This window comes from Herpailurus yagouaroundi, unplaced genomic scaffold, assembly GCF_014898765.1.
Source record: "Herpailurus yagouaroundi ecotype Mexico unplaced genomic scaffold, PumYag 67641, whole genome shotgun sequence".
Classification (NCBI taxonomy): Eukaryota; Metazoa; Chordata; class Mammalia; order Carnivora; family Felidae; genus Herpailurus; species Herpailurus yagouaroundi.
The window spans coordinates 3,062,185-3,086,168 of NW_024420442.1; the positions used below are offsets into that span (position 1 = coordinate 3,062,185).

General features: G+C 51.5%; 1 protein-coding gene across 7 annotated transcripts in view; it reads right to left on the bottom strand.

The window, feature by feature from the left end:
• Nucleotides 1-23,984, bottom strand: part of SEPTIN6 (septin 6) — a 66,860-nt gene that overhangs the window by 2,914 nt on the left and 39,962 nt on the right. For 3 of the 7 annotated variants that reach the window (XM_040468010.1, XM_040468009.1, XM_040468004.1), the window contains 5 exons: nucleotides 17,523-17,619; nucleotides 13,614-13,782; nucleotides 10,490-10,622; nucleotides 7,406-7,596; nucleotides 7-152 (listed from right to left, as the gene is read on the bottom strand). In XM_040468010.1, coding sequence (XP_040323944.1) covers nucleotides 128-152; nucleotides 7,406-7,596; nucleotides 10,490-10,622; nucleotides 13,614-13,782; nucleotides 17,523-17,619 — 615 coding nt within the window. In that variant the 3' untranslated portion in view covers nucleotides 7-127. Of the gene's footprint in view, nucleotides 1-6; nucleotides 153-696; nucleotides 1,372-4,898; nucleotides 4,944-7,405; nucleotides 7,597-10,489; nucleotides 10,623-13,613; nucleotides 13,783-17,522; nucleotides 17,620-23,984 lie in introns of those variants that run through there. The other 4 variants (XM_040468007.1, XM_040468008.1, XM_040468005.1 and 1 more) reach the window with 4 other exon arrangements.

Below are 23,984 nucleotides of genomic sequence, written 5' to 3' on the forward strand. Positions count from 1 at the left end.
CTCAAAGTGAAGTACACGGCAGGGGTGGGGGATGCTGCCTGGCACCCCAAAGGAAAGCTGTCAGTTAAAATAGGAGCCTTGGCTTTAAAAGGCTAAATGGAGTCCAGTCCAGCTGTAGCAGGGGATACTATTCAGTACACAGCCATGGATTACTGCAAAGGAAGGGCAGAGAAACGGCGTGTTAGCCACACATCATTGCCAGGTGACCTTCCGCTCGCTCGCTCGCTCTCGCTCTCGCTGGCCAAACACCAAAGGCCACACTGTACCTCGTGGCCCTGACGTTGGAGGGCCCTTTACCTCACACGGGTTCCCAGAGTCACTATCAGGTGGGCCCGTGATAAAAATTGGGGCTGGAACAGTTTTAGACTGGAGATAAGGTTTGGGACCTTCCAAAGCACAACACCTGGTGTTTGCCTCCCCAACCGATCGTCTCACCTCTTCTTATGGGGGCGGGGGGAGGGGGGGGGACACATGCAAAATACGGATTAAAACTCCCGACGTGCGCTAAATAGACGGGAAGACCCATCAGTGCAAAACTGAAGACATTGCTTCTTTGACCGCTCGGTTTGGCAGTTTCCAACGTGGGCCTGCTACTGGCTCTGCCTGATTGGGGTGGTGTGGAGCCCTAAGGGAGATTACAAAGATACTGAGACACCTCAGAAGAATTCCAGAAGTCTATCATTGAAGACACTAGGCTGGTGAGAATATTCAGGTTTATTCTCCCTTCTGCATTTGTGGGGTACCCGGCATTATAGAGAGGAGAAATCTATGCTATGTTCTTCAGCAGTCGAGTTTTCTGGAAAGGCCTCGGCATAACTAAACGCGTTCTGGATTTTTAACACCACTTGAGTGCACTTACTCAGAGCAACTCAAAACTGGAAAGGGCCGGGCTCGGAGGCCAGAGGGAAAAGGCACCAGAGGACCTCCTACTGGAGCCCTCTCAGAAGGGGCCGTGGCCCGGTGCCTGGGGACCAAGGGGAAGAGCCGTGATGACTGGCTCTGACCCAGCCACGGTGGACGCAAATACTTCAGGGGAACAAGCAGCAGTCACGAGCAGGGAAGCTGGTGGTGGGGAAGGGCAGATGGGACCATGGAACGTGTCACAGTGTGGCCAAGATGGCCGGGGAGAGGCCGGAGGGGGAGGCGCCAGGAGGGGCCTGGGATGCGCCAGGCATCTCCGAACCACGGCGACCGCTGGCTTCTCGACCAGAGGCCAGACACCATCCTCAGACTCCCGGGCTTCTATAAACTTTGGCAGGAAGAGAGGGGAGGGCACAGGTGGCGTGCTCCCCCGGACGTGTTAAGGGGGAGTTAGAGAAAGGGAGGCCCAGCTCTGTTGCGCAGGAAAAGGGCGTCTACAGGAAGCCCAAACTGAAAATGAAAAGAGAAGTTGGGTTAATGAACGTATGGATTAATTTACAAAAAAAAAAAAAAAAAAAAAAAAAAGGTTAGAAGAAAATTGTCATGACGACTAATGGATAATTAGAATACAGCTATGTTAGAATAGGGTCTTACTGCATTGGCTCCTGGGAACATGCTTTCTCTCTCACACACCCCCACACACCTCTGAATGGCAGGACAGTGGCGTTAAGCTGGCAAAATCATTATCAACAGCCACCAGAATACTTTCTTCTGAATTACTAGGTCCTAATGGCCGGGCGCCCCCCCCCCCCACCCAGACACTACAGGAATCCTGTCAGCAAATCTCCAAGTGGCCTCAGGCCACTGGATAGAGCGCCAGGCTCTCAGGCTCTCAGCCACAGACTGCGCGGTCCCTTAGGGGAAGCAGAGGGGGTGGAGCTTACTTGGGAGCAGCCCCAGTCAACTGACTGGTGCCCCGGGGCAAGACGGTTCGAGAAGTATCCGGGGATGGTTGAGGGGTTCTGCAATAGGGTCCGGACCACAGTTATCTGACAAACCTGAGCTACGGCAAATCCATTATGGGTTTGCGTTCGCCCAGCACTTTCACCTTGCTGTCATTTAAACTTTCATGCCGGTGACATTAGCAGAGCAAGTGGTATCAACCCCCTTTTGAAACTTACGAGGAGACGGGGAACAGAGATACCAACGGACGTTTCCGTGGTCACAAAGAAAGAGTCACAGGATCAGAACCTGAATCCTTTGGCTCTTTGATCAAGACTCTTTCCATCACACTGACGTGTTCCTGACAACTCCTTGCCTGTGTTTCTAGCCTCCGTTTTATTACCCGCAAAGAATACGTTTATCTCATTAAATAAAGGCTATTAGATATTTGCGAGGGATAGTTAAAAGCATATGCAGATGTGAGATGTGAGTATATTTGTAGTCACTTCCTCAGAGTGAACATATCCACACACCCACACATTCTCTCCCTCTCATGTGAATAGCCATTTATACCAGAGATTAGGCGTTCTGCATTCTTGTTCCAGTTCTGCCACTCACTCACTGTGTGACCCTTGGTAAGGCTCCGAAGTCGCTCACTCCTCCATTTGCTCATCTTGCAAACTGAAGATTAATTATTCCTTCCTTCTCTACCTCCCATGATTGTTGCAAGGTGAAAAGAATATATCGTCTGGAGACATGCTCTGGAAAGTGTTAAAACACTATACAAAATGCTCACCTCTTATTTTAGTCTGTCTACTCCCGAGGGGAAGAGAGGCCTCAACAACACTGCGATGGCCTATGCTCTGGGCTGCGCGGGAAGGTGGATATATTTGGGCAGGTGTGTACTGTCCACGTGCTGCACGCCCCCCACACACACGGGTCAAGGGGCCAGTAGCCACCGACATACGGTATCTGCGGCTGCGTATGGGTCACAGAGGAATTTCTCTTACAATTGCAGACAGCAGGCCGCAGCACCTCAAGCAATTTCGAAAGCAGTGAGGAAACAGAGAGCCTCCCTCTGCTGGCACTCCAGTTAATGAGGGGTGGCCTTTGTGATCCGCCCCTGGACCGAGGGCTTTGGGGAGGGGACAGGCTTCCTTTGTGGCTTTCAGATCCCATGGGGCCAAGGCCTCCCTCCCTTATTTGGATCGGAACCACTTTCGCGGTCTACTGGGGAGAAGCCCGCCAGGAGAAGCCAACACTCGGGGTTGGGGTTGGCTGTTCCCACCGTGTGCCAATCGCTTCTCACTGGTACGGCGCGGCTTTAATGGTCGTTTCGCCAGAATTCATTTTCATAATGGCTACCGACAACGATCTACTCAGGGAAACCTGACCCGAGTTGGGACAAGCCACGTGCACCGAAACCCGAATCAACTGAGACCTAAGCTACCGCGATACAGCTTTCCTGCCGTCCTCGCTGAAAATGGGGGAACAAAGAACGGAGCTCCTCTGGGCGTCAGCCACTTGGCTGGGCACCAGAACTACAGCAGCGGACACACGCTGTAGGAGCTCGTGGCCTTCCTAAGCGGAAGTCGGCCCTTTCATTTCTGTCAACTAACAGGGGCTCTGAGACTCGCCTGTCAGCCAGACAATATATCATCTCGTTGTTCTTTGAGGGTTGTTCCCTTTGGCTGTTTCAGGGGCTTTATGTTTCAGAAGCCTGCCTGGACTTCCTCCTCGAGATTTGCTTGAAAGTAGGATGTTTTGCCAGCTGTCCAAAGTCCCCAGAGTAGTAGCTGTGGCCATCGGTTTGGCGACTTCACAGCGGGCTTGCCACTTAAATCATAAACTACATTGGTGAGTGGGGAGAAGTCTTCTCAGTATTTTATATTCCCTGACCCAAACAAACCACGCGGAACAGGCATTTATGAGACAACTAGAGTATTCTGAACACTGACTAGAAATTTTGTGTTAAATTGTTAATTTTGTAGGTGTGATAATGGTAGCGTAGTGGTTATGTTTGTTTGTTTTTTTTTTAAGCGTCACTGGCTCTTAGAGCTACATGCCAAAGTATTTCCAGATGAAACGATGCGGGTTTTGCTTTCTAGTGCTCCAGCATGTTTGGGATAATAGAGGAAATGGGACTGGCCAGATGTTGACAGTTGTTTGGGGGCAGGGTTTGGGCACACGGGGCTGCGTTATACTATCTTGTCTCTTCTTTTGTTCCTGTTTGGAAGTTTCTATGATAAAGTATAAAAAACAGTATTAGGCCTAATTATGTTAAATGAAACATATTTGTTTCCTCCCTGCTCACTGAGCCTAGAAGAATAGACAGAAGGTGCTTAATCATCGCTACAACCAACCTATAAACCACATGACGTCAAGGACGGCTTTTATTCAGTCTGTAGACGTAATGCCTAGCCCTCAGGAATCCATGTTACCAAAGGTTACCTGCTTACCTTCTTGTCAAAGGCGTACATGAAAGCTGGTATTCATAAAATGAAATGTGAGGAAGTCTCTATAATATTTGAAATCTCTTTTCTTCCACTTTTACTATAGGGTTTTTTTGGGGGGGGGGGGAGGAGTGCACATAGCCAAAGGGAATTTGAGAACTTGAACCCCTTGAATAAGAAACAGCCACCACAGGGAAATAGAGAAGCAAGTTTCCATTGACTTGGAACATACCCAAACCTGGGGTCAATGCCAAGTGTGACATTGCAGGACAGCCTCACAAACCCAAAAGCTTCCCTCGTCACTTACACGTTAGTTAATTTTGAAAGCAATGACTAAGGCACTTGTAAGAAAAAAAGAACGGCCACAATTGAAACCTCAAATATTGAGGACCCACGGGATCCTCCTGCGCTACTCAACTCTTCTAGCAGCGAGTCTGAAAACGCTCCACTTTGAACCACGCAGGCAAACATTCCACACGTACACCTGAGACCACAGCAAACTATGTCCCCATACTGTAAAGTCCCAAGAGCTAGGACAGTGGAGCGGCTTCTTGCGTGATTAGATGTTGGGTGGGGAGTGGGATGTGGGGACATGTGTTCTAGAAGCCACTGGCGGTTCTATTTAGAGTTAATAAAGCTTACCAGGACCCTGGGTCTCATGCAGCATGCAGCAAACAGCAGAGTTAACTGTAAAACAGTAAGAGCTGATGAAGAGGGAGTGAGCTTGAGGAGAAATCCAATATTATGAGCTGACACAAACAATGATGGGTTAGAGATCAAAGGAAATGAGGAAGAGTGGGGACGGGGAGGAAGGGCGGGCTGGGAGGGACCCCGGGAACACCAATATTCTTTCGTAACCTCTTTCAGGGCAGCCAATGGAAATTCTGAGTTATGTGACTCTATTACACCCAACCACCAACTCTTAAGAAGTGCCTCCTGCCACCGCCTCTACCCTCCAAACCTCCCCCCCCCCCACCAGCAGCACTATGGGAGCAGAGTGGCCCAGATCTAAAGAAGGGTTTTCCAGAATTTAGCCAACTGTTGATGGCATTACAGAAGAAGCCCAAGAAGCACCTGGGTGGCTCAGTCAGTTTAGCGTCCAACTTCGGCTCAGGTCATGATCTCATGGGTCGTGAGTTCAAGCCCTGCATGGGGCTCTGTGCTGATGGCACAGAGCCTGGAGCCCGCTTCGGATTCTGTGTCTCCCTCTCTCTCTCTGCCCCCTCCCCTGCTCACACTCTGTCTGTCTCTTTCTCTCAAAGGTAAGTAGACATTAAAAAAAAATTATTAAAACAAAAAAAGAAGCCCAGGCCTGGGCCATTTCTGTGTCTGGAAAGATGGGAGACAACAGTCTATTTTGCCCTGATTGCTAATATGAAGTCCCACACGCCAGCAAGGTTTTCATACGTCTCGGAATTGGACAAAGGCGCCGTCACCAATTCCAAATATTCCTGGAGACTGGAGAGACACGCCTCCCTATATAGGGTCCTCTGCCTGGAGTGAGAGAGGGGGATCAGTTCATGTGAGACAACTAGGAGAGAACCTGGTCTGACAGAAACTTCCACTGAATAACTGAATTGGGAGTATTTATAGTTTAGTGTCAGTGGGGTCCAAACACAGGAATCTCCTAGTTCCGGCAAGCGGGCCATGAAGCTGCCCCAGGGATTGAGTTGACAAATACCACAGGCTATGAAGGCAGCCAGTTGGAGCCGGAAGACACATTTAGGTTTTTCTGATCTTAAAAATAGGAACCCATTCCTGCTGGTGCAACTAACACACAATGCCAGATCAGTGTGTCCAGTGACACTTCTTTTCTGGCTAGTTAAAGCTTATCCATCAGGTAACACCAAAAAAAGTTCATTAGGCAGTGATCTGACACCTAGTGGTTTAACTCCGTAACAAACATCTCTGGACTGATTGGTGAAAGTGTTCAAATTACACTTTGAGTCATTGGATTGCCAAGTTGAGTGCCTACAAATATTAGATCTTTTACTGTTGTACGGAAGCCACTGTTTCACTCCTAAGCGATTGGCCAGGCACAGAGGCAAGTTAGAGGTTTCCTCCTTCCGGCAAATGTCCAACAGTTGAGTCAGGAACAAGTAGCTAAGAACAGAAGGCAATGACCCTGGACACCTTTCAGACCCTCAGGCCCCTTTAGAAAGGACATCGCCCAACAGTGCCTCCAAGGGCTCCCCGAGTCCCACTGCAGAAACTAGAGCAAAAGGGACGACCGGACAGTTCCTGGTGTTGTGTACGTCCCTCTGGAAATGCTTCCAGACTGTCCTCTGGCTCCGGGATGACAAATGGGTGACTTCGGCAAGCAAAGCCTGGCATTGGGTCAGGGTTACGGACCCACACGTAGGCGGGAATCCACGCTAGCCTGCCTTACCAGATCCCAGGAGACGTAGACACCCTGTGCAATCACTCTCCACCTTGAGGGTGGGCCACACGGAATCTACTAGCATCTGAGGTCTCCCCACCAAGTTCTCAGCAGCCCAGGCCTGAAAGAGCTAAGCAGCCAAGAGGGATGGAGAGCACAGGGTGGGAGACCAGGCCTGGGCAGCAGCCTTCAGGAGCAGCAATTCAACTGCTGGCTGCAGCTAAGTGAGAATGGGGTGGGGGGGGGGGTGGTGGCTACAGGCATGGGGAGGTGAACACCTCAGACACAGGATGAGCAGGCCGGCCCGTGAGCCAGATCGGCGCCAACCTCTGGGGAGAAAGGGGGTGCCCAGAGGCTCCGCCAAGGCGCTCTCTCTCCCCCCGACCCTCTATCTACCCTTCCTTTCATCCATCTCTTTCTTACAATTCTAGAGCTCTTTTGATTTCCTTCTATCTTCTTTGTCCCCTCCCACATTCCGGTTGCCTCTCCTCTCCTGTCCCTCCCTCTCCCCCTACCTAGAGCTTTGCAGGGCTTTCCTAAGCGGCCCGAGCACAGGTGCCGGGCCTCTGGGACGTCAGCCGTCCCCTACTCTCAAGTCACCCAAACTCAGGGGACACTGAGACCAGTTCTGGGTCCCCAAGTGCATCTGTCAGCCCACGGCTCACCTCGGGCCACCAGCCCTCAGGCCCATCTGTCTCCAGGCCCTGCACTGAGGGGGGAGGAGCAGGAGGAGAAAGAAGCCAGAAGCCCAGAGCAGCCTAGCACTTACTTTTTCTTCTCTTTGTCCCTTTTCAGCGTCTGGGAGCCTCCGGCCTGGGAGCCCTGCGACTGGAGCAGCTCAGCCGCCGTCTTTCTCTGTTTGAAGGCATTCACTTCATCGTCCAGAGATTTCTTCTTATCCTCCAGTTTCTTCTTCTCGTCCTGGTGTAGCTTCTTCAGCCGGTCAAACTTCTCATGCAGCTGGCGGGGGGCACAGGGAGTCTGAGGACAGTCCTTGCTTATAGTGAGTTCCCAGCTGAGCCGGCCCGGGGCGGGTAGGTACTGGTGGGGGGGGGGGGGCGTCCTTCAGGGCCCTGGGACCTTAGGAGACTCTCTGCCAGGAACTGATATGAGGGCCCCAAAGGGCACTGTGTTCTGGAGAGTTCCCTTCTCCTGCCACTTTACCTCCACGTTTCTGCTCTTGAATATGGGCAGGGAACTATGACTGGCCATATTAATTGTGAGTATCAATAGCCTTTCTGTTATCATCTGTACGTCATGAGGAAACAGAAGGTTGGAGAAGTTAAGGAATTTGTCCAAGGTGAAACCATTCTTTAGAGGATGATATTGTGAGATCTCCCGATATGAAAGGGGCCCCTGCCTTTTCTTATGCGCCTTTAATCAAGGAGGATCATCAAGGATTGCAGAGAAGACTTCCGCAATGCCAAAGCTGGTCAGAGAAAATACTTGTCCTCAGACATGGAAGGAGATAAAAGAATTTTATAAAATAGAATGAGTGCAGAGACCTCAGCTTTGACCAAGGGGAGACCCAGCTAGCTCTGAATAGAACCAGACACCCAGGGGACACCTGGGTGGCTCAGTCGGTCGAGCGTCTGACTTGGGCATAGGTCATGACCTCACGGTTCGGGAGTTCGAGCGCTGCATCGAGCTCGCTGCTGTCCGTGCAGAGCCCACTTCGGATCTTCTATGGCCCCCCCCCCCCCACTCTCTGCCCCTTCCCGGCTTGTGCTCTCTCTCAAAATTAAGTAAATTAAAAAAAAAAAAAAAAAAGAATCAGACACCCAAAGGAGAATGGGAAGAATATTCTGGCAGGCCGTTGTGGTGGCAAACTAGAATGTGATCGATTACCCTGAATACTAAGAACGGACCAAGCATAGCCTCACTCGCTTTTGGAGAGAACTTACGATTCTGTAGCACTCGAAGCACAGGACGGAGGGGGCCAGGTCTCCGGGTCCTACAGGTATTTGGGACTGCCACGTAGTGAGGGCCGGTGGGTGCCAGGCTTGCTGTGTAGACCAGCTTTCAGTAGCCACTTGGGGTAGGGTGGTGGAAGCCCTGCCCATCAGCTGCTCTAACCTGGCTTTTGTTCCTTGGCCTTTCATTCATCCATCTTTGAGATCTCCTCACAACTCCCTCCAAAACTACTGGGTGACATTTTTCTTTTGGAAAGTGACACTGAAATAAAATCAATATCCATGCCATGGACTTTGGTGATGACCCTAGAGAGCCACAGCAGATGACAGGGGGAAGAGACTTGGGAAGTAAGTAAGTGCTTCCCTTTTATTTATTTTTTTAATTTTAAAAAATGTTTGTTTATTTCTGAGACAGACAGAGACAGAGCATGAGTGGGGGAGGGGCAGAGAGAGAGAATCAGAAGCAGACTCCAGGCTCTGAGCTGTCAGCATGGAGCCCGACGCGGGGCTCGAACTCACAAACCGTGAGATCATGACCTGAGCCCAAGTCGGTCGCTCAACTAACTGAGCCACCCCGGCACCCCCCCCCCCACTTTTTTTTAGAGAGAGAGAGAGAGAAAGTGAGCACGAATGGAGCAGGGGCAGAGAGAGAAGGAGAAAGAGAATCTTAAGCAGGCTCCCACCCAGTGCAGAGCCCAACGCAGGGCTCAGTCTCATGAACCGTGAGATCATGACCTGAGCCAAGATCAAGAATCAGACACTCAACCAACTGAGCCCCCCAGGTGCCCCGGTCCTTCCGTTCTGTATGGGTCTCGAGGCCCAGAGAGATGAAGCAGTCACTGACGGCTAAAACCGTAGCTGAGGCCACTGACTTGGGCAGCAGCGGGCAAACCAGTAGTGGACCTTGGGGACAAGGCAATGGTTGGAGGACGAACTTCACTCTGTCAGCCATGACTTACCTGATGAAAACCCCCAGATAGACCAACCGGAGTTTAAAAAGTTGCCAGGGCTGCACAGATGTTCCCTTACTGCTAATGTGAAATGGGACCGAATATCCAAGTGACCGGGGAAATGCCCCAGCTGTCACTGATGTAGGTTTCAGCAAGGTACTTAGGACCGCCTGGGAACACCTTACCCTGTGGCCGTCAAAGGAGGTAGCATGGGGTGGGACAGCCAAGAAAGTGATCACCTGTCCCTACCAAGTTCTGACCTGCCAGGAAGAGGGAAAAGAATGAGTCTGCACCTGACTCTGAGGGGGTAGGTCACGTCTTGATTCTTGAGCAGCACTGCCCACTAGAACTTTCTGCGGTGATGGAAATATTCTGTACCTGGGCTGTCCAATCCGATTGCCACTAGTCACATGAGGACTGAGCATTTGAAATGCGGAGGAACCGAGTTTTCAATTTTACTTAATTTTAATTCATTTAAATTTAAATAGCCCCATGTGGCTAGTGGCTACCATATGGGAGTGTGCAGCTCTAGAGAATTACGTAGCTCAGAGAACAAGAACACATCCTGGCCTTGGGGAATGAGGGATCAAAAAGACATGTATCTGGGGCTGCCTGGGTGGCTCCATCGGTTGAACGTCCCAACTTTGGCTCAGGTCATGACCTCGCATTTGAGTTGGAGCCCCACGTGGGGTTCACTATCAGCGAACAGCCAGCTTCGGGTCCTCTGTTCTCCTCTCTCTGCCTCTCCCCCACTTGGGTGCACCCTCTCTCTTTCTCTCTCAAAAATAAAAAAACATTAAGAAGAAGAGAAGAAGACATAGATCTCTCAGTGCCCTCGGTGCCAGCCAAGGCAGGGCTGCAGATACCGCACCCCTTCCTGCCTGGAAGCTGCAAGGCTCTAGCTGGCTGTGCCCCTGGGGCAGAAGCCCCTGCTGTGCCCAAGCTCAGCCCCCTCTTTCTTGCCTCCTGGGCACTCAGGGTTGCATTTACCTCTTTCTCCGCCTCTTTAAGTTCAGCTTCCTTCTCTTTGACTCTCTGGACGAACATCTGTCTCATCTCTTCCTCTTTCTTCTGGAGCTCCCCTAGGAACTCGTTCCTTTTGGCCTCATACGTCTCCTGTAAGCTGCAGACACGGTCAGGTTAACCCCCCTGCCTCTGGAACGGTTCCCATTCAACGAAAACTGGCGCCGGCGATCCTCCTCGGGTTCCCCCCAGCCTCCCCCAATTCTGGGACAGGTGCAAAAACAGAACCGCAGAGCTGCAGGCAGCTTGCCTAGCATGTGACTGCAGGATCACAGGGCTGCTTGAGGGGGACAGGGCAGCCCTGGTGAACGGACACAATATTTGGAACCGGACTTAGAACATCTGCTTCTGTGCCCTGGTTATACAGGCGAGGAAACCGGACCAGAGAGGTGAGGTGATTTGCTCAAGACCACACGGCTAGTCAGGCCAATGGCAGGGACCGGAAGCTGGGTCTCTCATCTCTTAATCTGGATCCTTACTCTGCATTGTGCTCCCAGGTCCTGGCTCTGAAACTGACTGCAGTTTCAGAGTTAATAGTTAATGAGCTATTAACTAGCTATAATAGTTCATGAGCTATTTCTTTCTTTTTTCAAGTTTATTTATTTATTTTTTTTTGACGGGGGGAGGGTCAGAGAGAGAGGGAGAGAGAATCCCAAGCATGCTCCATGCTGTAAGTGCTGAGCCCAACATGGGCTCGATCCTATGACCATGAAATCATGACCTGAGCCTAAATCAAGAGTTAGACGGTCAACTGACTGAGCCAACCAGGTGCCCCTTAATGAACTATTTCAAACACTTGGTGAGACTCCATCATGTGCTAGACACAGAACTAAGTGACACTATGCTAGTCACTCAACATCTAGAGCGGACAGCCACTATGCCCACCATCAAGGAACTCATGGTCTACTGGGAGATGCCTAGGCCAAGTCTCCCTGACCCCAGCCTGGACTCAGTTTTATAGAGATAGGAGTCAGCCTAGTGAAGAAGAGGAGGAATCATGCTCTGAAGAGGGCGGCATGTGGAAAGGCACGTGTGGAGAAAGGATGATGTACTTGGGGAACCAGGCGTAGTTCAACATGGCGGGAGGGGATCAAGCAAGCTGTGAAGTAGAGGGCGTTGAGATTCCTGAGTCTGTCTGACAGGAGAGAGTAGGTGTTGGACGCTGTGTTACAGACTTGGTCATGTATCCACTGCGGGGTTTTAAGCAGGAGGACTGGTTTTTTTTTTCAGGCAATTTGAAAATGAGAAAGACCACTCTGGCTGCTGCATGATGGACAGACTTCCCAACAATCCAAATAAATGATGGGATCTCTGCCTCCCACACACAAAAAAAGCCACACACACACAAAGAATGAGATCTTGCCATTTGCCACATATGGATGGAGCCAGAGGGTGTTAACGCTAAGTGAAATAAATCTGTCGGAGAAAGACAAATACCATGAGATTTCATTCACGTGTGGGATTTAAGAAACAAAACAATCGAACGAAGAAAAAGACAAACAAACAAACAAAAAAACCAGACTCTTCAATACAGAGAACAAACTGGTGGTTGCCAGAGAGGAGGTGGGTGGGGTATGGAGGAAATAGGAGAAAAAAGAAAAAGAAATGATGGGATCTGAATGTGAAGGGCTGGTAGGGACAGAGGATTTGGGGGAAGTTAGGGAACAGTAAGGGAAGCAGAACTCCTGGAGCTTGGAAGCACTTTAAAATAATTCGGGGGGTGCCTGGGTGGCTCAGTCGGTTAAGAATCTGCTCTTGGTTTTAGCTCAGGTCACGATCTCACATCTCCAGGACTTCGAGTCCCACTGACAGCACAGAGCCTGCTTGGGATCCTCTCTCCTTCTCTCTCTGCCCCTCCCCAGCTTGCGCTGTCTCTGTCCCTCTCAAATAAATGAATACACTTCAAAAAAAAAAAAAAAAAAAAAAAAGGAGTAAGCTGAAGAAAATGAGCATGCCATGAGGCCAAGAAGGAGTAGTGAGAGAAGGACTCAAACCAGACAGGTCGGTGCTAGAAAAGCCAGGGCAGAGAGAATTTCCGGAAAGGAGGCAGTGGGGTAGGAATATCTAACGTTGAGTTTAAATCAAAGATGGGACTCGGAGCCCACCTGAAAGCTTTCTTAGCCCGCAAGTATCTCCCTGACTTCCTAATTGCGGCCTGACATTTCCTGAGAGGGGACTGAGCTGTAATAAAGGGCACCACATAATTTAAAACGTGGGGCTTGGGGCGCCTGGGTGGCTCAGTCGGTTGAGCGCCCGACTTCAGTTCAGGTCACGATCTCACAGTTCGTGAGTTCGAGCCCTGCGCCAGGCTCTGTGCTGACAGCCTGGAGCCTGCTTCACATTTTTGTCTCCCTCCCTCTCTGCCCCTCCCCTGCTCACACGCTGTCTCTCTCTCAAAATAAATAAAGATTAAAAGAATTTTTTTTTTAAATGTGGGACTTCTGTCACGCCGCATGCATACAGATCAGACGATGATACTTGGCGTGTGGTTCCTGTCGGCATAGCAAACCGCTTTGAAAACAGTCCTCTTCTCTGAAAGCACCTCAAGTTCTGATTTGAGACGGACGTCAATGGTTATTAACACCCGGTGGTCAAAACCAAACTTGCACCTGAACGCCAGACACTAGGGACAGCGCCTGAAGGGCCTGAAGTTCACTGATACGCGTGCAATGACGGCCACCTGGTCCCACCTGGTTTGATAATGGGAAGGAGCGGATTGGACACCCGGCGGGGCAGTCGGAGTCTGCTGAAGGACGTGGGTCAGAGGACAGGCACAAACTGCCACATTGCAGAAAACAGCCTCGGCTCCGGGGTCCCCTCTGCTAGAGTTGCCCGCGGCTAGTGCGCATGTGCATACGTGCGCGCGCAGCAAGGAGCTTGGGCGCCCCCCCCCCCCCCGGGTCCTCTGGGCCTCCGGGGCCGGGCGCTCGCCAAGCCCGCTCTGCCACAGCCGCGGGGGTGACAGAGTGGACCGGGCAGGTGACAGCCCTGCTGCTCTAAGGTCTCGGCACCCGCGTCTCGCCTCCCGTGTGAATTCTCCCGGGCAAGCCTTCCGCAGCCCCTGGGTGGGCTGGGCTGGCCAGAGAGGTACCTGAAGGGCTTGCTGTCGGGGTCGGTGTCCTGGAAGCCCATCTCCTCCAGCTTGCAGCGGCGGTACAGCTCGTAGTGCCGGCTGTGGGTCTGCTCCCGGAGGTCCTCCATGTTCACCCGAATCAGCATCTCCCGCAGCTTCACAAAGTCGCAGTGGGCCTCGTTCTCAACTGCACGGCAGGGGCGGGGGCATTGAAAGCACACTGAAAGGCAGGCTAGGAGCAGCGGAAATGGACAAAACGACAGGCCAGGCGCCTAACAGCGACATCGCCTTTCCACCTCGCGTATGCAGAGCCCGCGAATGTGCCTCCTGATTCACTTTCCCGCTGCAAACGCCCATGAAGAGTCACAAGGATGACAGTAAGGGAAGACTGCAAGACGGCCAAAAAATACCTGGGAAGACATTCCGTAGCACCCCGACCCAAATTCGCGGAGCAGACACTCACAGGACTGTTTGTTTGCTCTGCACCGCTTTGGGGATAATGGCGAATGCACATTCAGCCATCTGTCCCAATACATATTTGCGGCATCTCTGTTCCCAGTATTGTATGAGGCGCCGGGAATTCAGAAACGAAGTCATGGAGTTTTGCCCTAAGGAACTTAGTTTAGTGAAAAAGTAGATGCAAAGAGACGAATATAATACAATGTAAAAAATTACCAACATGGAGGTGTATGGCCAAGGCACAGTGAAAGCCCAGAAGAAGGGGGCGGCGAGGGGGGGGGTGCACTAAGAACTCCTAGCAGAGTGAAGCCTTCACCAAAGAGGCAATTCTTTTTTTTTTTTTTCAACGTTTATTTATTTTTGGGACAGACAGAGACAGAGCATGAACGGGGGAGGGGCAGAGAGAGAGGGAGACACAGAATCGGAAACAGGCTCCAGGCTCCGAGCCATCAGCCCAGAGCCCGACGCGGGGCTCGAACTCATGGAGTGCGAGATCGTGACCTGGCTGAAGTCGGACGCTTAACCGACTGCGCCACCCAGGCGCCCCCAAAGAGGCAATTCTTAAGTTAACTCTCGACGGAAGAATCAGAATTTATCAGGCAGATAAGGAAATAGCCCATGCAAGGCCTCGGTAAGGGCAGGCAAGATTATGTGGCTGGTAAATTGCAGTTAGGATTCAGACGCAGGCAATCTAAAGGCCAGGCAAAGGCTCTGAGCAGGTGCCACGTCTAAAGAAGGACATCTATAGATGGCAGTGACAAGGAGGGGTGTGGACCGCAGATGTGGCCCATCTGGACGGTAGGTAGTAGCTTCAAAGGAGGTGTTTTTTAGGGGGTCGATAATGGCCTGACAGGAGCAACGTGGCCAGGACAAAGTGGACCCCACTTTCCGGCCTGAACGAACGAGCCCCCTCCTCAAAAGAGTATGGCATATGGCAAAGGGTCTGCATGCGGGGCAGTGGCCAAGAAGGATGGAGACACAGACCAAAGCAAAGCATAGCGGACTTCTGGTTGGAACGCCAGGCTGTGAGCAGCCTCTGGCCTGTGTCTCCTCCAGGCATGGCTCCACTGGGCTGCTGTGGCAGTGTCTGGCCTGACCATGTGGGGACGGTGGTGTCTGAGACAACCAACAGGCACACTCACCCTAGGTTCTGTCTTACTGGGCCTGGGAGAGGGTAGTGGGCGCGGGGAGGGGGTCTGGGACGACAGGGTGGGGCACAGTTGCAGCAGACTGCCTCGTGGCCATCAGAGCAACCTTGTCAGAGCTCAGATGGGCTCACATAACCCCTCTGCTTACGACCCATTGCCTTGGGGCGCCTGGCTGGCTCAGTCCAAAGAGCATGTGACTCTTGATCTCGGGGTCTTGAGTTTGAGCCCCATGTTGGGCGTAGAGATTGAATAAAACTTTTTTTAAAAATCAAAAAAGACCCATTGCCTTGGGGCTAAAGCCCCTCGCTGCCATAGAACCTAGGCTAACATTCAAAATCACATCAGGGGCTCCTGGGTGGCCCAGTCAGTTAAGCATTTGACTCTTGATTTTGGCCCAGGTCATGATCTCGCAGTTCGTGAGCTCAAGCCCTGCATTGGGCTCTGTGCTGACAGCACGAGGAGCCTGCTACGGATTCTCTGTCTGTCTGCCTCTCTGCTTCTCTCTCTCAAAAACAAACACTGAAAAGAAATCACATCAGTCAGGCAACCTCTCAGGTCACTCGAACACGACAGCGAACTCCAACTTCTAACAAAAACTTTCGAAAATCCCTTTGTTGGTTAGGTGTGTGTGATCTAAATCGGACGAAGTCACTGGAACCACGCCTGCTGCTTTCTCCTCATTTTATTTCAGGTTCCCGTCTCTCAGGCCACAAACTCATTCCCAGTTAGGACCGTGAGTCCAGGAACCATTCACAAATGTTCCTAGCAGAGGATCTCAGCCCCAGATGGCAGAGAAGGACCACAACCTAGCACAGCTCTGATAACCAGTCTTGTCCTATCTACGGAAAATCCAGCTATCACTGGAGGGTCTTTGGTGCGCCCTAAAGCATGCCAGCCTTGTATGGGGGTGGACAACTTCCCACCCTCTTTCTGTTGTTTGCTCAGTGGCAGGGACAAGTGTACTGTGAATCAGCGTCCCTCTGGCACACGGTGCCCCCGTGCTCAGAGACCCAGCTTATAGCTGAAGACTTGGAGGACCAGACACCTCTTCCACCCATGGCAGTGGCCTAGGCCTTGCTTTATCCACAGAACTGGCTAGCCCCAGGGACGACTTACATACAACATGTCAGGCAGACCACAAAAGGAAGTTTCCTGAGTGTACATACATCTGGGCTCTTTTTTTAGAGACAGAGAGAGCACCAGTGGGGGAGAGGGGCAGAGGAGGAGAGAGACAGAAGCCTAAGCAGGCTCCACGCTCAGCGGGGCTCGATGCCGCAACCCTGGAATCATGACCTGAGCCGAAATCAAGAGTCGGATGCTCAAGCGGCTGAGCCAACCAGGCGCCCCACAATACGTCTGGGTTTTTTTTTTTTAATGTTTATTTATTTTTGAGACAGAGAGCACAAGTGGGGGAGGGCAGAGAGAGAGAGAGAGGGAGGGAGACACAGAATCTGAAGCAGGGTCCAGGCTCTGGGCTATCAGCACAGAGCCTGACGTGGGGCTCAAACCCACGGACTGTGAGATCATGATCTGAGCCAAAGTCGGACGCTTAACTGAGCCACCCCAGGCACCCCAATACATCAGTTTTTAAATTGTAAAATAATCCTATATATACAGAAATAAAGAAGTAAAAATGAATACCAATGTATGTACAACCCAGGTGAAATAGTACCCACACCTTGTGTCCCTTCCTGGTCTTGAAACGGGACTTAAGCACTATCCCGACTTTGGGCTTTATCATCCTTCATTTTTCCTTATAGTTTTGGCACTTATGTATGAATTCCTAAAAATATATTTATCTTGTTTAGTTTTGTCTACTTCCGGAATTCATATAAATGGCATCATGTATTCTTCTATGATTTATTTAATCCAACGTTATGTTTCTGAGATTCATTTATGTAGAAGTCACTGTAATCCATGCATTGTCACCACTGTCTAATATCCCATCATAGGAACACTTTGCAGCTCATCCAATCTATTCTGGACGGGTATCTGGGTTGTTTGTTAATCATTTGCTGTATTCTGGTACATCTCCTGATACACCCGGGCCAACACACACACTTCCTTGGCACGCTCCTTACCTTGCCTCACGTACATTTGTTTTTGTTTTGGGAACGCTTTCTCCATTAGAGACAAAGAGAGCTTGCTCGTGGCAGAGAATCGAGGTATGGGGCCAGAGCTTGCCTGTGGCTGTTTGAAGCCCAAGCCGAATGGGTAGAGACCCGGGACAAGTTAGACACTGGTCACACAGAGGCTGGAGACAAGCAGAGATGCAGACGGTAGGGGCTCCCTTGTCCCGGTCTCCTGGAGACTCACTCACCTTGCACCGTGCCCCAAGGATACTGCCGTGCCTTCATCATCTTGTTGCCTATCTTGAGTTCTTCTGTGCTACCGATGACGGCAAACGGCAGGTGCGCCTGCAAATAGAAGGCAAACCAAAGCTCAGAGCTCCAGGGGAAAGGCACCGAGCGTCCCTCCATACGACTGCTGCCTGGCTCTGGGGCCTCGGGCCCTCATACAGTGGTGTCCCTCCCTGTCGTCATCAAGAGGCATTTCTTTTTTGTTAATTTTTAAAAAACATTTACTTATTTTTGAGTGAGAGACAGAGTGCAAGCAGAGGAGGGGCAGAGAGAGAGGGAGACACAGAATCCGAAGCAGGCCCCAGGCTCTGAGCTGTCAGCATAGAGCCCGACACAGGGCTTGAACTCACGAACACGTGAGATCATGGCCTGAGCTGAAGTTGGATGCTTAACCGACTGAGCCACCCAGGTGCCCCAAGAGGCATTTCTTAAGCTCCGAGCTGTGTGGGCATAAGAGGCCTCACCCAGGCTTCTCCTGTTCAGAAATTCACAGCAGGTGATATTGACATGGCTGAATGCATACAGAACACGCGAAGGTGGAAAATAAGGAGAATAATGAGCAGATACAACGATTAGCTAGTTATTCAGAATTCACAGGTGCTGATGGGGAAAGCCTTTGGAAGATGGGGGAGTGGGATGAGGCACCTACGTGTGGATAGAGAGGCTAAAGGGGACCGAGGGGGCTAGAATCACCGCCCCCTCCCAGAGGGTGAGAGCTCCTGGAAACCGGTACATACCGGTGACTGAGCCGTATACTCCTTGTTCTCATCCTTCCCCGGAGCAAGAGCTCACACTGAACACTTGAGCCTAGAAGTCAAGTCCACAAGTATTTTCCCACATGCCCATGACTGTGCTGGGTTCTGTTTTAGGTGCTGTAAGGGAGGCAAAAGAAGTAGAAGACACACTCCCTCACCCTCTAGGAGCGTACAATCTTGTTGGGGGCACCTGAATTACATACCCAGACTCGTCTAAGACAGAATATGACCAAAGGTTCAAATGTATGGTCCCGTGCCCGCACATAGTAGGTGCTTAATAAACACTCCATGAATGGCAGTAGCAGGGCCATGAAAATAGTAGGGAGGAAAGAAAGACAAAGTACACACAGGGGTATGAGCGTGGTGCTTGCAGGGGTAATGAGGAGCTAGGTCCGGTTGATGAAGGTTTTGTAGGCCAGAGAAAAGGCAGCTGACCCCAACTGGTAGCGTGGAGCTTGGGGAACACAGCGCCCTGTCTCCCAGGGAGCTGGTCAGGTTACAAGTGCCGGGACCACTGGCCAAGTGGAGCCACTGAATAAAATAGTGTTTACAAACCAGGTGATCCTGGGTGGGGCTTTACCCAAAAGGGCTTTACACAGACAAGTAAAAGTCCGCTGGGGGAAGCTTCCTTGGCTTGCTTGGAGAAATAGGCCTCAGGCTCAGATATTTGGACTCATTTGCTTCCTCATGCATTCTACAAATATTTACTGAGCCTCTGCTATGTGCTAGGCATTAGTAGTACCATGTTGAGAAGGCTCAGAGCCTGCCCCTGGAGAGCGCACAGTCTGGTAGGGGAGAAAGACATGCCAGCAATAATACTACAGTAAAGTCTAGATTATAAACAGAGATTCAAGAGCTGCAGGAACAGAGGAGGGAGCAGCTGACTTCGTGAAATCTAAGCGGGCTTCACAGAGGAGGTAGTAACAATTGAATCTTTCCAACAGCACTGTGAAGTTAGGTATTATTATCCCCATTTTATAGAGAAGGAAACTGAGGCCCAGTTGCCAGCAGAGACACCGTAGTAAGGACCAGAGCCAGGGACGGAACCCAGGGTCTATCTGGCTTCAAAGCCCACCACTGGTCTGCCACTCCCATGTAGGGGTTTCGAGCAGCAGATGGGCTGAGCACTCTAAACCCTGGGGTGAACTTGGCCGGGCAAGGCCAGATTATAAGAAGCAGTTCAATTCTGGAAAAATTCAGGGGGCACCGAAGTCCTGAAAACCCTGCCCAAGGGCCAGAGCCTCCCTGACTTCTGCCACCCGGCTTTGTAGGAGGGACATCGGGGCACAATTCATTCCCACTCAGGGCCCCAAGACGTGTTGGGAATCTCAAATCCACCCTCCAACACTTTCTGGGAAAATGCTGTCTCTCTTGCACAGAAGAGGTTCCAAAGCTTCAGCCACGTGACACAAAAGTGCCAGAGGGCGGCGATGCCTGAGGGCTAGACCGAGGGAGGAGGTGAGAAAGGGAACCGCCTTGTATCTTTCTCACGCACCCCCGGCTCTCAGCTGAAAGTGATGGAGGAGGGCATGTCAAGTGGGAGGGACTTCTCTGGGTTCTAGAGGAAAGGAGAAAAAAAAAAAAAAAAACCACCAGGAAGAGAATAAAGGCATAAAAAACGTCAGGTTTTTATTCCCTTGGGCCTGTTGTTTTTATCTCCACAAGACATTGTTAGTTAGAATGACGGGGTCACTTGCTTCCCCTCTGCCTTACAGCGCTGTCATTTTATCTGTCCCCGCTCCAAGACACAGCCCCCGCCAAGGCAGCTTCAGAGAGCTCCTGAGACCTCCCACAGCACACTTTGCAACTGGCATCCAAGTCCGTCCGGATAAGTATACGCAAGGTATCACTTCCGAGGGCCCCCAGGCAGATTTCACTGGCTTGTCTCAACAGCCCTACTGGGCGGTTATCATACATCCCATTCGTGATTTGGGGGAAGCGACCTGTCTGGGCCCCTAAGTCCCAGGCCCAAATCTTTCTGGGGGGCAGGAAGGACACGGCGCTTTAGCTGCCAGCCTCTCCCAGCCACCCACAGGAGCCTGCGCTCTGCCTCCTGGCTTAGATGGCATCTGCCGGAAGCCAGCTAACCATGAAGGGCAGGGAATCACGGGGCCGGGCTCTGTCTGGCCCTCCTTCTGCCACTCTTGAGAGCCCGGTGGCTTTGACAACCAGGAGGAAGTCAAGCAGAGCGGGGAGACGCTAAACCAACCAACCACACTCCCGGGGGTGGCACTTTGTATGTGGGGGCCCAGGGAGGAGACTCTGAAGGCCACAAGATGGTGCGGTGGCTGAACCACGGGCAGATTTGCCCCCCAGGTGTCAGAAGCCCTAGTCCCAAGCCTCCGCCTTGGCTTATGGGTGGGTCTGAGAAACCACTTCAGATCGGGGGTCGGCGAGAGAAGGGCGTTGAGAGGTCCTCTTGGGAATCTGTTCTCAGATTCACCTCGTGTCTACCCTAAATTCCTCTCAGTATGTTTTACAGTGCTTGGTGCGGGGCGTCTGGGTGGCCCAGTCAGGTAAGCATCCGACTCTTGATCTCGGCTCAGGTCACGATCTCACGGTTTCTGAGTTCGAGGTCCACCCCGGGCTCTGCGCTCAGGGTGCAGAGCCGGCTTGAGGTTCTGTCTTTCCTTCTCTCTGCCCCTCCCCAGCTTGTGCCCTCTCTCTCTCTCTCTCAAAATAAATAAACTTTAAAAATTAAAAAAAAAAAAAGTAGGATCCTAACCTAACTTAAAAAAATAAAGTGTTTGATGATCCAATTGGCACGAATTGTTCTATTCCTGCTCCAGTACAACCATTACGCTTGGGAGGCTGGATGACCGTTCGCCTCAGCCTGGTGAAATGGAGACTGTCAGGACCGTTTATTCCTTGTCTGATAATAACCCAATCAGGAGTGGCTTCCTCCCAGGGTGGACAAGATTTCCCATTTCAGGCTCTGACTGGTGATGCTCGCCAAAGGATGCGCCAACGTTGGAAATGGCACTGCCGCCTCAGGAGAAGGGAGTGGCTGCCGGCTGTGGGTCTCCCTGCGACCCTACTGGTGACGTCACCCACGTGCCCTCAACGGGGTCGTGTGCCTTTGGGGGAGCCAAACCCAAGACCTCACAGATGGCCAACCAACTGAGCCGAGTCAAGTAGCTGGGCTTATTTCCTGGCCCCTGGCTGTGGTTTGAGCCATTCAGAGAACAACTTTCAATTTGAACAACGTAGCAATTTTTAGTATTTTTTTAAAAATTCTTTTTTTTAATATGAAATTTATTGTCAACTTGGTTTCCATACAACACCCAGTGCTCATCCCAACAGGTGCCCTCCTCCATACCCATCACCCACTTTCCACTCCGTCCCACCCCCCATCAACCCTCAGTTTATTCTGTTTTTGAGAGTCTCTAATGGTCTGGCTCCCTCCCTCCCTAGCTTTTTTTTCCCTTCCCCTCCCCCATGGTCTTCTGTTAAGTTTCTCAGGATCCACATAAGAGTGAAAACATATGGTATCTGTCTTCCTCTGTATGACTTATTTCACTTAGCATCACACTCTCCAGTTCCATCCGCGTTCCTACCAAAGGCCAGATTTCATTCTTTCTCATTGCCACGTAGTATTCCATTGTGTACGTAAACCACAATTTCTTTAATGTTCATTTTATTTTTAAGAGAGAGACAGAGCGTGACTGGGGAAGGGGCAGAGAGAGGGGGGAGACACAGAATCCAAAGCAGGCTCCAGGCTCTGAGCTGTCAGCACAGAGCCTGACGTGGGGCTCGAACTCACGAACCGCGAGCTCACGACTGGAGCCGAAGTCGGACGCTCAACCGACTGAGCCCCCCAGGCGCCCCGCAATTTTTAGTATTCACGTCCACAACCCTGAGAGTTAGCAGAGCAAGGGTTGAAAGCAGCGGGCAGCCAGACCTCTCAACGCCCTTCTCTCGCCGACCCCCGATCTGAAGTGGTTTCTCAGACCCACCCATAAGCCAAGGCGGAGGCTGTGACCTCATTATTCTTATTTCCTGCCGTGAAAAATCCCTAGAAAATCCCTAGCGGGGGAGCGGCGGGATGGCCGCACACTCTTCTCCACTTAGGCAAGAGGCTTCTTCTACCTCCTCCAAACCAGTCCCCGTGACAACTGGCTGGGGTGGCTGAGGCTATGGGGCTGGAGTCAAATCCAGGATTGAAAGGCCAGCACCCATCCCTCCTGCCACCCATGCCCGGGTTTCTGATGACACGGCCCCGTACACCACAGCTTGTCCGAAGACCTTGGGGGCTTTCGACACGGCTGTTCTGGTGGCCGACAGGCTGAGCCATCCCGTGTATGTATTTCAGAGCAGCCACTCCCCACCCTTTCTGCCCCTCACAAGGGGCATTCACATGCATGGCCCCCTCCCGTGGGCATTGCCCAAGTCCAGGCCTGCGCTTTCCCGCTCAAAAAAGCATAGCGGGATGTCGGGGAATGGGTGCTGAGTGGTGTTATTATAGGGATAACCCTAAAGCCGCTCAAATCTAGTCTTTCAAAGTGAAACACTGGCACACTTGTAAGGAATGACCCAGAACCTCTTCGAAGCCAGAGCAGCGTGGCTGAGAACCGTGGCTTCAGAGCACGAGAAGTTTCCAACCTTGAAGCTGAGCCCCAAATGACTGTCACTCCTGATCCGCAAAGGAGTGAGAGGTTGTTTTGGGGGACGCCTCGAGATTGCGGGGAACTCTTTACCTTGTTTGTTCTTAGCAAAGCAAACCGCAAGCCTGAAAGCTACCTGTAGGTAGCTGTAGGGAACCCAAGGGTTTTTTTTAATAATTTTTTTTAAGTTTAGGGGCACCTGGGTGGCTCAGTGGGTGGAGCATCCCACTTCGGCTCAGGTCATGATCACCCGGTTCGTGAGTTCGGGCCCCACGTCGGGCTCTGTGCTGTCAGCTCAGAGCCTGGAGCCTGCTTCGGATTCTGTGTCTCCCTCCCTTTCCGCCCCTCTCTCGCTCCCTCAAAAATAAATGAACATTAAAAAAATTCTTTTAAATAATAATAATTTTTTAAGTTTATTTTATTTTGAAAAAGAGAGAGCGAGAGAGAGGGAACACACAGCAGGGGCAGAGAGAGAGAGGGAGACAGAGAGAATCCTAAGCAGGCTCTGCACCCTCAGCGTGGAGCCCGATGCGGGGCTTGAACTCACAAACCGATAGATCACGATCTGAGCCAAAACCATGAGTCGGACGCTTAACCGACTGAGCCGCCCAGGCGCCCCAGCAGGGAACCCAAGTTTGAACGTTATCTACGGGGCCTGATGCTCTGAGGTGACTGAACGTTTCCGGACATCAGGGCCAGTGACACCACGTGACCCTTCTCTCTAGGCTCCCCTCGTTCTGCAGGCCAGGCACCCTTTCGGGTTTTCTCTTGACAGAGCCTGGCTTCCATCAACACGCCCTGACTGCTTGAGAGAATAAGCACCCATCTCTCTGTTCACCCCCCCCCTTCTTTCTCCTGCTCAGATCGGTCAGAGGATAGAACTCCGCCTATCACAAGCCACAGAGCCTCGCTCTCGGGGCCAGATTTGTCAGAGATGATGAGGGACTCCTCGTCACGAACATATCTCAGGTGTACGGATGGGCAGGAAGTCAGGCGGAGACAATGATTTACCGCCCCGCTACGCTCATCTGTTGGCCAGTTCATAGGAGGTGGGCAGCTGATG